Source organism: Oryctolagus cuniculus, chromosome 4 (assembly GCF_964237555.1).
Source record: "Oryctolagus cuniculus chromosome 4, mOryCun1.1, whole genome shotgun sequence".
Classification (NCBI taxonomy): Eukaryota; Metazoa; Chordata; class Mammalia; order Lagomorpha; family Leporidae; genus Oryctolagus; species Oryctolagus cuniculus.
In genome coordinates this window covers 79,236,339-79,251,082 of record NC_091435.1, presented here as the reverse complement: position 1 = coordinate 79,251,082, position 14,744 = coordinate 79,236,339, and the positions used below count along the sequence as shown (strand labels likewise).

The window sequence follows — 14,744 nt, the reverse complement described above, 5'->3', positions numbered from 1 at the left end:
GGTCTGTCATCTGCTCCTTTCTCTGCTCTTCCAACTCGCCATCGTAAGCACGTCCAATTTAAGTAATTAAAGAAAAAAATATGACCACGGTTTTTGACTACCTACCACTGTGGAAATATTGGAGTCTCAAAATATCTCTGTGTCAGAAAGCACAGCGTGACCGTGGAAACCCCCTGCCCTGCGGGGCCGCCTCACCACCACCAGCAGCGACAGGCAGAGCCACACCTGTGCCTCCCCTGCAGCCTCGCCGACCGGAAACGGCATCAGAAATCAAACTGAGGAAACGTTTTTCAGAAATGTCAAGGTCACCAGGGGCACGGGCTGAGGGCTGGTTCCAAATTAAAGGAGACCAGAGAAGGTGATTAAATGCCATGAGTGATTCCTGCTCTGAACTCGTCCTGATCTGGATCCTTGTGCTACAGCGGCTGCCCAGAACACCCTGGTGTGCTGCGAAACCCTGCAGTGCTTGCGGGGTGAAGCAGCAAAGGGTCGACGCTTCCTACCCAGAGAGGCAGAGTGTGGCCAAACCAAGGGTTGAGTGGACCCAGGACGCAGGGCACACGGGGCCTCTACATCCCCGCAACCCTTAAATCCTCTACAAGGTTGATACTACCACCACATAAGAGTGAGAAAAACCAAACAAAACTTGTCTTAAAAAAGAAACACCCAGAGCCGGCGCCGCGGCTCACTAGGCTAATCCTCCACCTTGCGGCGCCAGCACACCGGGTTCTAGTCCCGGTCGGGGCGCCGGATTCTGTCCCGGTTGCCCCTCTTCCAGGCCAGCTCTCTGCTGTGGCCAGGGAAGGCAGTGGAGGATGGCCCAAGTGCTTGGGCCCTGCACCCCATGGGAGACCAGGAGAAGCACCTGGCTCTTGCCATCGGATCAGCGCGATGTGCCGGCCGCAGCGCACCGGCCGCGGTGGCCATTGGAGGGTGAACCAACGCAAAAGGAAGACCTTTCTCTCTGTCTCTCTCTCTCACTATCCACTCTGCCTGTAAAAAAAAGAAAAAAAGAAACACCCAGAACCCCCCCAGGAGTGCTCCCCACCCAGCCCCGCCCCTCCGAGGCATGTGCGTGCACCCAGGCACGTTCCCAGGTGGGCCTGCCACTTTCCGCCCTTCTGCGGGGCCCATGGGGATGGCCCACACCTCTGCCTGCTTTGCAGGGACTGTGACGTGGAATCTAGAAAGTACTCTGCATTCAACACCTGCCTAGCAGATACCTTCAGAGTAGTTTCAGTGAGATATAAAAAAGAGCATGAATTTTAAAATATGGGCCATTTATGCCCTCATAAAAGATAAATTCTAAGCATCTGTCACCAACCCCCATGGCTAAATACCACTTCTTACAAGGAATAGGAGGAGTGGAGGCTAATCACAGATCAAGGTCCCGAATTTCACCACCAACATTTCCCAATCTTCAAATGTCTACCCAGCAGCCTTTGCAAAAACAACAAGTGAGCAATGTTGTGGTACAACGGTTAACCTACTGCTTGTCATGCTGGCCAACCATATCCATATCAGACACTGGTTCCAATCCAGCTCTCTGCTAATGCACCTGGGAAAGCAGCGAGATGGCCCAAGTACTTGGATCCCTACCATGTGGGAGACCGGGGTGGACTTCTTGGCTCCTGGCTTTGGCGATGGAATATCTGGTTGTTGCAAAAAATCAATAAATCTTTAAAAAAAAAGAAAAGCAAGCATGGAGTCCCTGAATGGTGATACTGTGTGTGTTGGAGGGAAGCCCAACCCTGGGGTGTGGGACCCTCTGCTAAGGAGCAGCTGAGGGAACTAAGGCGCTCATGAAGACAGAGGGAAACGGGAAAGCACCCAGGAAGGAACAGAACCCAAGAGAAGGGGCTGGCGTTGTGGCTCAGCAGGCCAAGCCACTGCTTGCCGTGCCAGCATCCCGTATCTGAGTGCTGTCAAGTCCCAGCTAGTCCCCTTCAGATCCCACTTCCTGCTAAAGCACCTGGGAAGGCAGCAGAAGATGGTTCCAAGTGGCTCCTGGCTCCTGGCTTCAGCCTGGCCCAGTCCTCACTGTTGCAGGCATTTGGGAAGTAAACCAGTGGATGGAAGATCTCTTTCTCTCTCTGTCTCCCCTTTCAAATAAATAAGTACAGAAGAGGAAGAAGGGGGACAGGGAGAAGGAGGAGGAGGAACTTGCTCAAGGCCACACAGCAAGTAAGAGACTACAATTCAGATGCAAGGCTGACAGAATGCAGCGCCCAGCGCCCGAGGTACAGCATAAAGAAAAGACTTCTAGAGCCACACACAACTCATTGCCTGCCCCTGCAAACACAAGGCCCCCTGCAATTTTTACAGAGTGAGCATCCCTAATGTGAAAATCCCAAATCCCAAATCCTCCCAAACCCAAAACTTTCTGAGCACCGACGTGACGTCACAGTGGCAACTTCTACCCTTGACCTCAAGTGACAGGTCGCAGTCAAAACATAGGCACCCTAAAAATATTGCATCAGATGACCTGCAGGCTGTGCGTAAAAGGTGGATGTGAAACCTAAGTGAACTTCTTCTTTAGATCTGGGTCTCATGCCCAAGATATCTCATTATGACAGATTCCAGAATCCAAAAGAATCCAAGACACTTCCAGTCCCAAGCACTCCAGATAAGGAATGCTTAGCCTGTCCTTGGCTTCCTTACAGCTTGCATTGAGGACTACACGGTACAGCTGTTGTCCCTCGGCCCCATCGTGTGCCCCCCAACACAAGTGTGGCTGTCCACAGCGACAGTTCAGGGATGGGATCACTCAGCTGGAGCTTATAAAAACAGGTTTTCTTATCCTGTAATTGCAACAGCAGCGTATCTACCCAGCTCTAAGTCCCTAAAGCTTTTAACGTTTTGGAAAACCTCTTTTAGAGCCAAGAGGGCTTTGGGCAGCTGCCAGCCTGGTGTGCAGACGCGTTAACGAGGAAGAACGGGCAGAGGGAGCACTGGACTGAGCAGCAGCAAAGAAGGGAGGGAGGGGGAGCAGGTGAACAGCCACTCTGGAAAAACAACTCGGTCCGAAAGCCCTGGGACTTGATAGGAAAGGAACAACTCAAGGGTCATGACCTACGTGGTCCGTCCGTGCTCTTAAACACACGGTGCCTCCCACCCCCGGACCTTGAGAATCTAAACCCAAGAGCTGAACCCCAAACCCAATGCAGTGGCTCCCTCCACCAGTCTTTTAAAATGACATTCAACAGAAACCACCAGCAAGGGTCACAGGTAGCCAGCCGAAGCACTGAGTGGAACATTCTTTGCTGGGAGAATGAGGTGGATTTGCACTGGGCTATGTTACAAACTGTGAGATTTTCCTTGTAGGAGCTGCAGTACCTAGGCCCAAAGACGTGCACGACACTGTCACCCCACTATAGAGATGGACAAACTGAGATAGAAGGAGTGTGTGAGCACAGCCCATACCCTTGTCTTCACCCACTGGGGTGTGCCCTTTTTTGTCCGCTCCCTGGAGCTGCACCCACAGCAAGTCTGCTTCCCCTTGCAGTCTAATCAGTGAACTTAGGGACAACCCAACCCACATTCCCTCCACTACCTGCAGCCCCACCACTCCCTAAGCCTCTTCAGAGAAAGCACAACGGCAGGTGCTCAGGCCCTGTGGCGCCACAGCTCAGCCTATGAGCCTACCTGGTGCCACACGCAAGTAACAGAGCTGTGATTCCAAGCCAGCAGCTGCCCTGGCTGGCAAACTACCAGCCAGCACACAGAGTGAAAGCTGCTAACTTACACATTCGTGCTCTGGTGGCTGACCACAGCCCCAGGCACAGGCTTCTAGACACCGACAATCACGGGCATCACCAGAGAATAAAACCATCAGGTGGCTCTGGGGGGCTGGGGAACCCCTCTTTACCCAGATCCCCTGGAAAAGGTTTTGGCTAGAGCCAGGTTGGACAAACTCCACCAGTGCCCCATCTGCTAAACACCCTCTCTCTGAAACTCAGGGAAGTCATGGCATTCCCAGCCGAGACTGTCCATCTCCCCTCTGCTCCCGTCTTCTCCTCCTCCCTCTGAAATCCGCGCCCTCCCCAGATGGGTGGGGATCAGCGAGGATCCCACCAATGACAAACCCTGCAGATATCTGCACTTCTCATTTGGCTCAGCCTCTTGACCTGGACACAGCACTCCTGGTCTCCCTGCTACCTCTCTATCTTCCTGTCTCCTTCCTAAACTCTCTGCTCCCCTGTCCTCCAAATGCTGCCCTTCCTCTCCCCCACCCTCACCCCCACCCTGCCCCGCTCTCTCCCCAGTTGGTCTTGGCCCAGGTTGCTCTCTTGCCTTGCTCACTTGGCAGATCTCAAACCGGGGCCAAGTGCAATATTCAAATGTTAAAAAGCTGATTCTCATACAGATACTGAGTGGATTTTAAAGTTTTCTCTAACTCATTAATAAGGACCCTACTAATATGACAAAGCCAAGACCAAAAAAAAAAAAAAAAAAAAAAAAAACTAAAATACATTGTGGGGGCTGGCATTGTGGCTTAGCAGGTAAAGCTGCCACCCATGATGCTGGCATCCCATATGAGCACCAGTTTGAGTCCCAGCTGTTCCACAACCCGGCCCAGCTCCTGAGAAAGCAGCAGAAGATGGCCCAAGTGTTGGGGCCCCTGCCACCCACATGGGAGACCCTGATGAAGCTCCTAGCCTTCTACTTTAGCCTGGCCCAGCCCTGGCTGTTGCAGCCACTTGAGGAGTGAACCAGCAGACAGAAGACCTCTCCCTTTCTCTCTGTAATTCTTTGAAATACATAAATAGACCTTATAAAAACAACAACAACAACAACATTGTTTAAAATATGTAAGAAACCATTGTCTACGTGGTGGTGGGCAGGGAAGAGTCCTGAGACCCGATTGCTACATGAGATACCAAGCTGGCCAGTGCTGCAGGGCAAAACCCTTCCTAACAGGTCAGAGCACGCATCCCTGAAACACGAACGCACATAGCTCCCTCTCCTGCAGCACCGCCTGGCCAGCAGGTGGGCTCCCCAGACACGCTCTGCCAGCACACTCAAAGGTCACAGAATCATCTTCAATTTCCACGTTTCTGGATAATTTTTCTGTACAGGAAGGTCCATGAACTGGGGCAGAGGGGAAAGAAAATCCATCTTCACGGCCACTAAGACTGGAACGTGGCCTTCCTTTGCTGTGAGGGTGAGGATGCTCTCTGCGTTCCTGAGGGCAGGAATGACGGTAGTGGCGACTCTGCCCCACGGAAAACCGCATGCCAAGTGCCCTTCGCTGCCTACAACTGCAGAAGTGGTGGAACCTGCCACTTAGATCTTATCTGATATACTAACCAAGACACACAAGTCACAAAAATAGCAATTGGGTAACTGTGTTTCAATTCTCCTAAAACTAAAATTCTCCTAGAGCTGGGAACCTCTGTAATCCTACGCTCTGTTCTAAACATTTAAAAATACGATCAGGGGCAGGCACTTGGGCTGGTGATCGGGACATTGCTTTCCCACAGCTGAGTGCCTGGGTTCAATACCCAGCTCTGGCTCCTGACTCCATATTCCTGCTAATGCAAACCCCGGGAGGCAGCAGTGATGGTGCCCCCTCATGGGAGACTTGACTTGAGCTCCAGGACCCAAACTCTGGCTAGGCCTGGCCCCAGCTGTTGTGGGCGTTTGGGGAGTGGGCTGGCAGACAGGAGCTCTCTCTCGGTCTCTGTCTGTCCTTCTGCCTCTCAAATAACTTAAAGTCGTCCTAGGCAAGGGTTCCTAGGTTCTCAGAGAAGCCTCTCCTGAGTCCCTGAAGGAGGTGAGGGATCGAGTGACTACGCATCCTCTTACCAGCTAAGACAGTGAGCTCATCAGTGGCTCTTGGCTAGGCCATGGGGAAGGAATGCCGTCTGTCTTACTCACCCTCATAGCCCCAGGACCTCAGTGTGGGGCCTGGCTCATCCAAGACTCTCAAGAAAATGGCTGTCTTGGGGAGTAAAGCACCTGTTGGATGAATGGACATCTGAGACCCAGAGCACAAGCAGGCCATCCCTGCCCAGGCCCAGCAGGACCACAGCCCTGGTGAGAGCACACCCACTCAAGCCTTGGCCCCCTCTCGAGCCAGGCTCAGATGCTGGGGCCCCTTAGGGCTGGGCCCAGCTGATGGCCTGAACCCAGGGTCCTTATTCACAGTTCCCAGCAAGAATCAATGGCCCTGCTCCCCAGTGCAAGACACCTGCCGATCCCAAGCTGCTGGAAGAACTGTGGGATTCTGTGCAGCTGGACACCCCACCACCTCTGCCCCCAGCAGGCTGAAAATGGGGAATGAAACGGGCCTGGGAATGACTTTGAGGTGGGGGGAAAGATGCTAAGACAATTCCAGGGCTATAGTGAGTGCTCGATGCCCCCACTGCATGACGGCAAAGCTGATCATGGAGAAGCGATGGCAAGCTGGTGGAAGAGGCAGGGTGGTCAGAGGGGCCGGCACGCTGGAGCTGCCAGGGCGAGAGTCTGGCAGAGCTGCCAGGGAGCCAAAAAGCAGAAGCAGGGACACTCCGGGAGCACAGGTGGCAGCAGGCTCATGTCAGCAGGCTCGTGTCAGCATCCAAGCAGGCCCCTGCAGGCCAGGGCCGCCTCGCAATGTCCCACCGCCCAGGCCATACTCCCCAGTCCTCTTTAAAGGGGGGCCAGGGATCGCTGCCCCCCTCATCTCACCACGCTAACATGGGACCTGCAGAGATGTTTTGCAAGTGCAGAGGTCCCCTACCAAGGGACTAGATGTGCCACAGTTTGTCCTCAGCCCGAGGTGCAGGCGCGGGGCAGCCCACAATGGGTAGGCACTGTTGTCCCTTCCCTCTCCCACTGGGCGCAAGGATGCCAGGTGTTTAAAAAAGAGAGAGAGAGAAAGGGTGTGGGTCAGGGAACAAATAAACCACTGGACATCTAGGTCACCTACCCCATGTAACCATTTCTGGCCCACGGTCACACAGCAGCCTGAACACCTGTCACAACCACCAAGCGTGCCCAGAACCACCAAGCTGGGCCATGCCCCCCAGGGGACAAGTGTAGCTCTGTGCTCAGAGAGGAGCCACTTGCAGAGGAAGGGGAGAGAAACATCGTGCACTTAGACCCTCGGCCTCTGGGCTCACTACCCTCCCAGGGTCTCTGCAGGGATCTGGCAGAGAGGGGGCGTGGAGAGCCAAAATCCCAGCAGCACAGGGGCCTGCCACTTGGCACCCCTGCGCCAGGACCCCCCACGGTCCCCACCCCCAGCCCCGGCTGCCCAGCCCCTCTCACTCAACAGCACGCAGGGAGTGCTGGGCTCCCACCAGTGCTCCTTGTACGTTCCTGACGCTTGCGACGCCACGAGATGGATATGCTCACCACCGTTTACGGACGAGCCAGCTGAGGCCTGGCTGCAGGTCCCACAGCTGCAGAGCGTCTAGCTGGCTCCCAGCCCTTGTTTCTTCTACCATATCACACGTGACTTTATCTTGCAGATAAGAGAGAGGAAGGCAGGAGGATGGATGACAGGTTGTTCTGGGAAAGTTACCCCAGCGGCTCCCCTCCAACCCAGCCCTGCCTATGGCCCCATGATGTTAAAAGGGCCACTTTTGTCCTGTCTGTCCTGTGCCTCCACTACCCCCGACCCTCAGACTCATCTGCTAGCCTGGCCTATCATTCCTCATGGCCCGCGTCCTGCCTGTGCAATTTCCTCCTCCTGCAAACTTGGACCCCAGCGAGACACGAGGATCCCCGCTGCTGCAGCTCTCGGGCTGGCCCCCACGGGAACCCAGCTCCCAGCTTACTCCTGCCTGAGACCTGCTCTGGCTCCTGGGTGCCCCACAGCCTGGCCCTGTCCCAGATCCACACCCTCCACCCCAGCCCGCGCTGGCCATTCATGGACCAACTCAGCCACGGGGCCTGTGGGAAGACTTCCTCCCTAATGTGTTTATTTCTGTGGGAAAAGTGTACTGCAGGTTCCAAACGGCATTATAAATGGCAATTAGGTCCCCAGGCCAGCCCACAAAAGCCTATTAAATATATAATGGGCCCAGAGAAGGAGAGAACCGAGAGGAGAGTATCTTAAAAGCTCTGTGGGAGAGACTGGGGCCCACAGCTGCCTCCTGCACCTCCACCCACAGGCCCCCAGGGTCCCAGCTGCAGGCGGTCAGGAGCATGGACGCTCATACACTGGCAGAACAGATTTGTTTAAAACAAAACAGTGGCCAGCGCTGTGGCATAGCAGGGAAGCCACAGCCTGTGAGGCCAGCATCCCATATGGGTACTAGTTCATGTCCCCACTGCTCCATTTCTGATCCAGCTCCCTGCTAATGGACCTGGGAAAGCAGCAGAGGATGGCCCAAGTGTTCGGGCCCTTGCCACCCATGTGGGAAACCCAGATGAAGTTCCAGGTTCCCTGCTTTGGACTGGCCCAGTCACGGCCATTGAAGCTATCTGGGGAGTGAATGAGCAGATGAAAAACCTATCTCTTACTCTCTGTCTCTCCCCCTCCCTCTATAACTCGGACTTTCAAATAAATAAATAAATCTTTAAAAAATAAAACAAAATATACATCATAGGTTTGTTTTAAAAGAAATTTTATCAAGGAAGGACTTTTTCAAATGAAATCACAGTCAGAATACTCCCCCAAATGTCACTTTTCAAAAGGACACGGTAACCTGCCCCCCAAATACAGACATCAAGTCAGAAAACAGACATGTTTTTACACTAAAAATATGGGGGAAACCACTCACCGCAGTTACTTTTCTAATTCATCTGTGTACCAGTGATCTCATGTCCCAGCTCCAGCCCTTGGCCAGACGTCTGAGGACCGCTGAGCTAGGCCACATCTCGAGTGCTCTCTGGCCCTGACACCTCTCCCTTCTGCAGACCAGATGGAGAATGCGGGACATCAGCATGGACAGTACCAGGGCAGGGCCAGCTGCAGGGAGCAGGGGGCTAGGGAGCAGGGTCGTGGCCAAGGGCAGAGGCCCCAGCCTGCAAGCTCCCGGGGCTACCTGGTCCCAGCTGTTGACTGTCATGCCTTCCACTCCAGGATCCTTCGGGAAGGCTAAGGGTCCTCAAAAGGATCTTTCAAAAATCTCTATTAACTTTTCTGGCTACAAACTAATATATATTCATGGGGAAACCTTGGAAAATACAGGAAAGCATAAGCAAAGAAGTTCGCAGAGGTCACCCACAGCTCTGTGATATTATGATGGGTATTTTCTGCTTTGTGTTCGTGGTTCCTGGCTCATCACTCCTTCCTCAAGGCAGCCACAGAGACTAGAATTTCTCTTTCCCTGTGGCGGGCCTCAGACACTCTAGTCTTCCCCACCTTCCTCTGACAGTAGATGATAAGACCCCCATTTCCCAAGGGGTCCTGTCCTATACCCAGGAAGAAGGCAGGCTGCACAGAAGTGAATCTGAACACACGGCCCGTGCTGGGTCCCCACTCAGCCTACTAGCAATCCAGGCTCTGCAGCGAGGTCCCCATAAAAACCCAAAGGACAGAGTCTGGAGAGCTTCAGAAATGGGAAAACACACAGGTTCCTAGAGGGTACACACCTGCAGAGGGCATGGGAGCTCTGGCCCCTGTGCCTCCCCTCCCCCCACCCCCCAGCCTTGGTAATGTCCTTTATAACGAACTCACACATCCACGTGCTGCCCTGGGTTCGGTGAGCCACCCTAGCAAATAAACCTAACGGGAGCAGGGGGCTATGACAGCCCAGTGTGGAGCTGGTTGGTCAGAAGTGCAGGTGGAATAACCTCAGGGTTGTGACTGGCACCTCTAAGTGTGTGTGTGTGTTGGGGGCCGGGCAGCACTGAGGCCTGAGCCCCCAGCCCGTGGGATCTGCCGCTACCTCCGGACAGTGTCGGAACCGAATGGGGTCCCAGGACACCAGCCGGAGTCCCCCACAGTAGGGCTCGTGCGATCACAGATGCCTTCTGTGTTGACTCTTGTGCTGCGAGGCCACAGCAAAGGCAGTTTTTCCTAAGACAGCCGCCTTCCTGAACAATCACTGTCAACATTTTGATGCACTGCTAACTCCTCATATGCAGAACTTTCGCTCCCCTGGGAATTGGTTTCATTTTCTGCTTTTCCCCATCACTCTGGAGCATTGGCCCCCATTCTCCCACTCTTCATAAACATCATAAACTATTTTAACGACAAGCACTACATTCTAGAAAGCATGAATATTCTTTACAAACGCTGCAGCGGACTGAATGTTTGTGCCTCCCCAGATGTCTTATGTTGAAATCCTGAACCCTAATCTGATGGTGGTAGGAGGCGGAACCCCGGAAGCTGATTAGGTCAAGAGGGTGCAGCTCTCATGAATAGGATTTGTGCCCTGTAAACAGGGACTCAGAAGGCAGGCGTTCGCTCTAAGAGTTAAGGTGCCTGAGCTGCACATCAGAGCGCCTGGGTTCCATTTCCAGCTCTGGCTCCCGATTCCAGCTTCCTGCCAGTTCCGATCCTGGAAGGCAGTGATGATGGCTCGAGGAGCTGGGTGCCTGCCAAGCGTGTGGAAGACCTCAGCTGAGTTCCTGGCTCCTGGTTCCAGCACCAGCTCCGTCCCTGGTTACCGTGGGCACTTGGGAAGTGGACCAGAGGACAGGAGTGCTCTCAGTCTGTCTGTGTCTTTCTGCCTCTCAAATCAATGCATTTTTTTTTTTTTTTTAAGTAAAAAATGTTTACAGAGGAAGGACCCGAGAGAGCTCTCCAGCCCCCTCTCTCCCCACCACATGAGGATGCACAGGGAAGTGGGCAGGTGTCAGCCTGGACTTGCAGCCTCCAGGACTGAGAAATAAATCTCTTGTTATTTATAAGCCACCCAGTCTATGGGATATTTGTTATCCCAGGCTAAATGACAAAGACAAACATCACTTTCCATAATGTGAACAGGGCTATAAATTATTGAACCATGCTGCATTCCTAAGCATTTAAGCCATTTCCATACTTTTGCTGGTGTAAAAAATGTATTGGGTATACCTCCCTGTATACAAATCTCAGTAGATCCCATTATACAGGAGTTCCCCCTGCCCCCAGCACTTGTCCATGGGGATTCCAATCCAAGACCCCTGGTGGGGGGCCTGCATTGTGCCACAGTGGGTTAAGCCACAACTGCCACAATGGTGTCCCATATCGGAGTGATGGTTGGAGTGCCAGCTGCTCCTTTTCTGATCCACCTCCCTGCACATGTGCCTTGGAAAGCAGAGGAAGTGCAGCCATAAGAGAGACCCAGATGGAGCTCCAGGCTCCTGACTTCAGCCTGGCCCCGCCACAGCTGTTGCAGCCATTTAGGGAGTGAACCAGTGATAAAAGATCGATCTCTCTGTCTCTCTGTAAAATATGTATTTATATATTTAAACTATTTTAAAATATTTTTTAAATATTTATTTATTGAGAGGCAGAGTTACAGACAGTGAGAGGGAGAGACAGAGAGAAAGGTCTTCCATCCACTGGCTCACTCCCAAATGGCTGCAATGGCCAGCATTGGGCTGATCCAAAGCCAGGAGCCAGGAGCTTCTTCCGGGTCTCCCACACGGGTGCAGGGGCCAAGGACTTGAGCCATCTTCCACTGCTTTCCCAGGCCAGAGCAGAGAGACGAGTCTGAAGAGGAGCAGCCACTACACGAAACAGCGACCATGTGGGATACTGGTGCCATAGGTGCCCCAATAAATAAATATTTTTCAAAAGACCCCTCAGTGGATGCTTGAATCACAGATAGTATTGAACACTACACAAACCCTGTTTTTTCCCTAAATATACTCACAATAAAGCTTAACTTATAAATTAAGCACAGTAAGAGATTAATAAGAATATTAATGCACAATAAAACAGACCAATTGTAACAATAACTATAATAAAACTTAGGTGCGTGTCCCCGTGGCCTCTGCCACAGCTGTACTGTCTACACCCTCTTTGCTGACCACAGATAACCAAAATGGTACAAAGTGAAGCACCAGGGGTCTGCACCACGGCTCACGTGGCTAATCCTCCGCCTGTGGTGCTGGCATCCCATATGGGCACCCGGTTCTAGTTCCGGTTGCCCCTCTTCCAGTCCAGCTCTCTGCTGTGGCCTGGGAGTGCAGTGGAGGATGGCCCAAGTGCTTGGGCCCCTGTACCTGCATGAGAGACCAGGAAGAAGCACCTGGCTCCTGGCTTCTGATCAGCACAGCTCCAGCCGTGGTGGCCATTTGGGGGGGTGAACCAACGGAAGGAAAACCTTTCTCTCTGTCTCTCGTCTCTCTCACTGTCTATCTGTCAAAAAAGATAAAAATAATAAAAATAAAAATAAACAAAGTGAAGCAGCAGATAAAGGGGGGCTCCTGGCTTTATTCAGACCCCTTGGGTCACTGCTGGCTCTGGGCACACAGCCACCCTTGGCAAATATTGACAGAACAAAGAAATCCAGGCCACTTCCGGGGACCTGGGGTGCCCTTATCAGATGGATATGACATGTGAACTTACGGAGACCCAAGCCCATGTCCAGGCACCCCTCGCCACTGCCCAGCTGGCATGGTCCTTCCGCCTCACACTTGCTAACAAACTCTAGCTTCAGGCAAGCAGACGTAAGCTGCTTGCTACGGAGGAGACCTCAGGACCCTTGCTCTGCCACACCTCCCCTGCCCATCTGCCTACCACATTCTCTGCAGGCTGCTCACCCCCCCCCCACCTCCGAAGGCCACGGCTGACCCTCCCCCTACAGAAGTGCATGGCTCCCACCCAGCCAGGGCATCCAGAGGGCAGACACAATGTGTGTTTTGCTCCCCACCCAAAATCCAACCCCCTGCCAAACACTGTAGTTGATAAATAAACATACACGAAATGAAACTTCAGATTCCCACGCCCTTTGCTCTAACAGGAGAGGGAAAGGGAGGTAGGAAGGATCTCAAAACCTGACCAGCTGCATAGGAGATGACCCCTGTACAGACCTGCCTGATCTGAAGACCTGAAGACCCTACCCATCAGCTCCAAGGCTGATGGTGCCCAGAGCACACAGAGCCTGCACACCCAGACTGAGGGGAGCCACTGCCCCTCCAGCCCCTTCTCTCCAGGGAAACATGCAAACCTAGGAGATCAGGGGACTCTTCCATCCTCACTCACTTCCACACAACCCGTTCCTCCCCAAGAGGCAGGGTTATCAAGAGATGGAAGTACTCAAAATGACTCAATCCACACTTTTTCTCCTCTTATTTGCCCAGCAAACTGGCCACACCCAAACACAAAGCACTGGAACATCCGAGGGTGGTGACGGTGCCAGGAGCAGAAATTTCCCCCAAAACTTCAGGGGAAAAAAAAGGAGCCGGGGTGGGTAGGTCCTAAAAATCAGGGAGACCAGAAGTTCTGAGAGGGATGTGGAAGGGGGGCACTAGGTCCTATCACACACCCACAGCAGCATCGCCCAGGCCAAACCCAGCAGCCGGACACCCCCGCCCCCCACCTCAATCCCCCAGGGCTCTCCGGCCCCAAGTTCAGCAACCCCAGGGCCACTCCTCCTCCGCCCGGTGTGATTCTGCAGTTTGCAGCCCTCCGATACCTTATCCCCGCCACCCGCGTGAAAACCTTGCCAGGGGTGCCTTTGCCGGCCCCATTTCACGGATGAAGAGACTAAGTCAGACACATGAAATGATCGGGTGCCACACACAGATAAAAGTGGCCGGGGCTGGAACCAGCCTCGGACGGGTGTAAGGGCAGAACTCCTCGACCAGGGCGGCCAACGATGACCCCGCCCAGCCCTCTGAGCCTGGCCTGCGGGCCGAGGCCCAGGTGGAGCCCCGCGGTTTCCCAAGCCGCCTAGGGTCGAAACCAAGAACGAGGTGGCGATAAAACAAGGCAGTGCGAGCGGAAAGAGCCCCCATCCCACCCCGCACTCACACAGGTGCAGCGCCCGAGACCCGGGCGGGGCGCGCCTTCCAGCCCGCGGGGGTCCGGCCCGAGCTGGTGGCGGTTCCCGACTTGCGCCCCCGCAAAGTTGTGCCTGTGGAGGCGCACGCACTCTACTCTGATGCGGATCGCCCAACGCCCCGGGGCTGCCGTTGCCCCTGCGCCGGGGAGGGCACGGGGACTGCCCCGCTGTCTCCCGCGCGGCCACCAGGTGTCCGCCTGCCTTGCACGCACGCCCCAGCCCGGCTGCCTGAAGGCTAGCCCCCAGCACGTCCAGGGACAGCCTAGAGAGGAGCAAGCGCAGGGGCACGCGAGGCGCACGTGGTAGCCCCGGCCCGGACCCCTGCCCCATAGCCTCACCCAGATCGCCAGCAGCAGCAGCAGCCACGCCGGCCCGGCCCGCGCCATCCCCACCGCCGCTGCCCACCGCCGGCTCGGCTCTGCACTGCACTCCAGCTCCCGAGCCCGCCAGCTAGCTCCGCCGCGCCGCGGCCACTTCCCAGCCGCTCCCCGCCTCCGAGTTCCCGGTGCCACGTCTGCCAAAGCATGCGCACCAGGCTGGGAGAAGGGCTGGGGAGAAATGCTTGCTGGGACTTGTAGTTTGTAACCAGGCTGGGCTCGGGAGCCCGCGGGACGCCTGCTGGGGTGGACCTGGCCCCTGGGCGGGGCAGCAGCGGCAGTGGAAGGTGCAAATGCAACGTCAGGGAGTAGGGTGTGCCTGGTGGCTTCAGGAACAATGTCTCACTCAACTCCAGAAGTAAGTTTTCTTTTCCGAACTTTGAGAATTGGGAACAGCCCAGAGAATTTAAGCAATTTGAGCCAGGTCACCCAGCCTGTTGTGGAGGACATGAACAGCTCACAACAGCCAGGATTAAGCCAGGACCAAGCCAGG

The 14,744-nt window shown here is 54.4% G+C and overlaps 1 protein-coding gene across 3 annotated transcripts in view; it reads right to left on the bottom strand.

Moving 5' to 3' along the window:
• The window catches only part of PDIA5 (protein disulfide isomerase family A member 5), an 89,884-nt gene extending 75,492 nt beyond the window's left edge, over nt 1-14,392 (bottom strand). For 2 of the 3 annotated variants that reach the window (XM_070072206.1, XM_070072207.1), the window contains exon 1: nt 14,213-14,391. In XM_070072206.1, coding sequence (XP_069928307.1) covers nt 14,213-14,260 — 48 coding nt within the window. In that variant the 5' untranslated portion in view covers nt 14,261-14,391. Of the gene's footprint in view, nt 1-14,212 lie in introns of all 3 variants that reach the window. The other variant, XM_008266835.4, reaches the window with a different exon arrangement.
• Nucleotides 14,393-14,744: the final 352 nt, after the last annotated feature.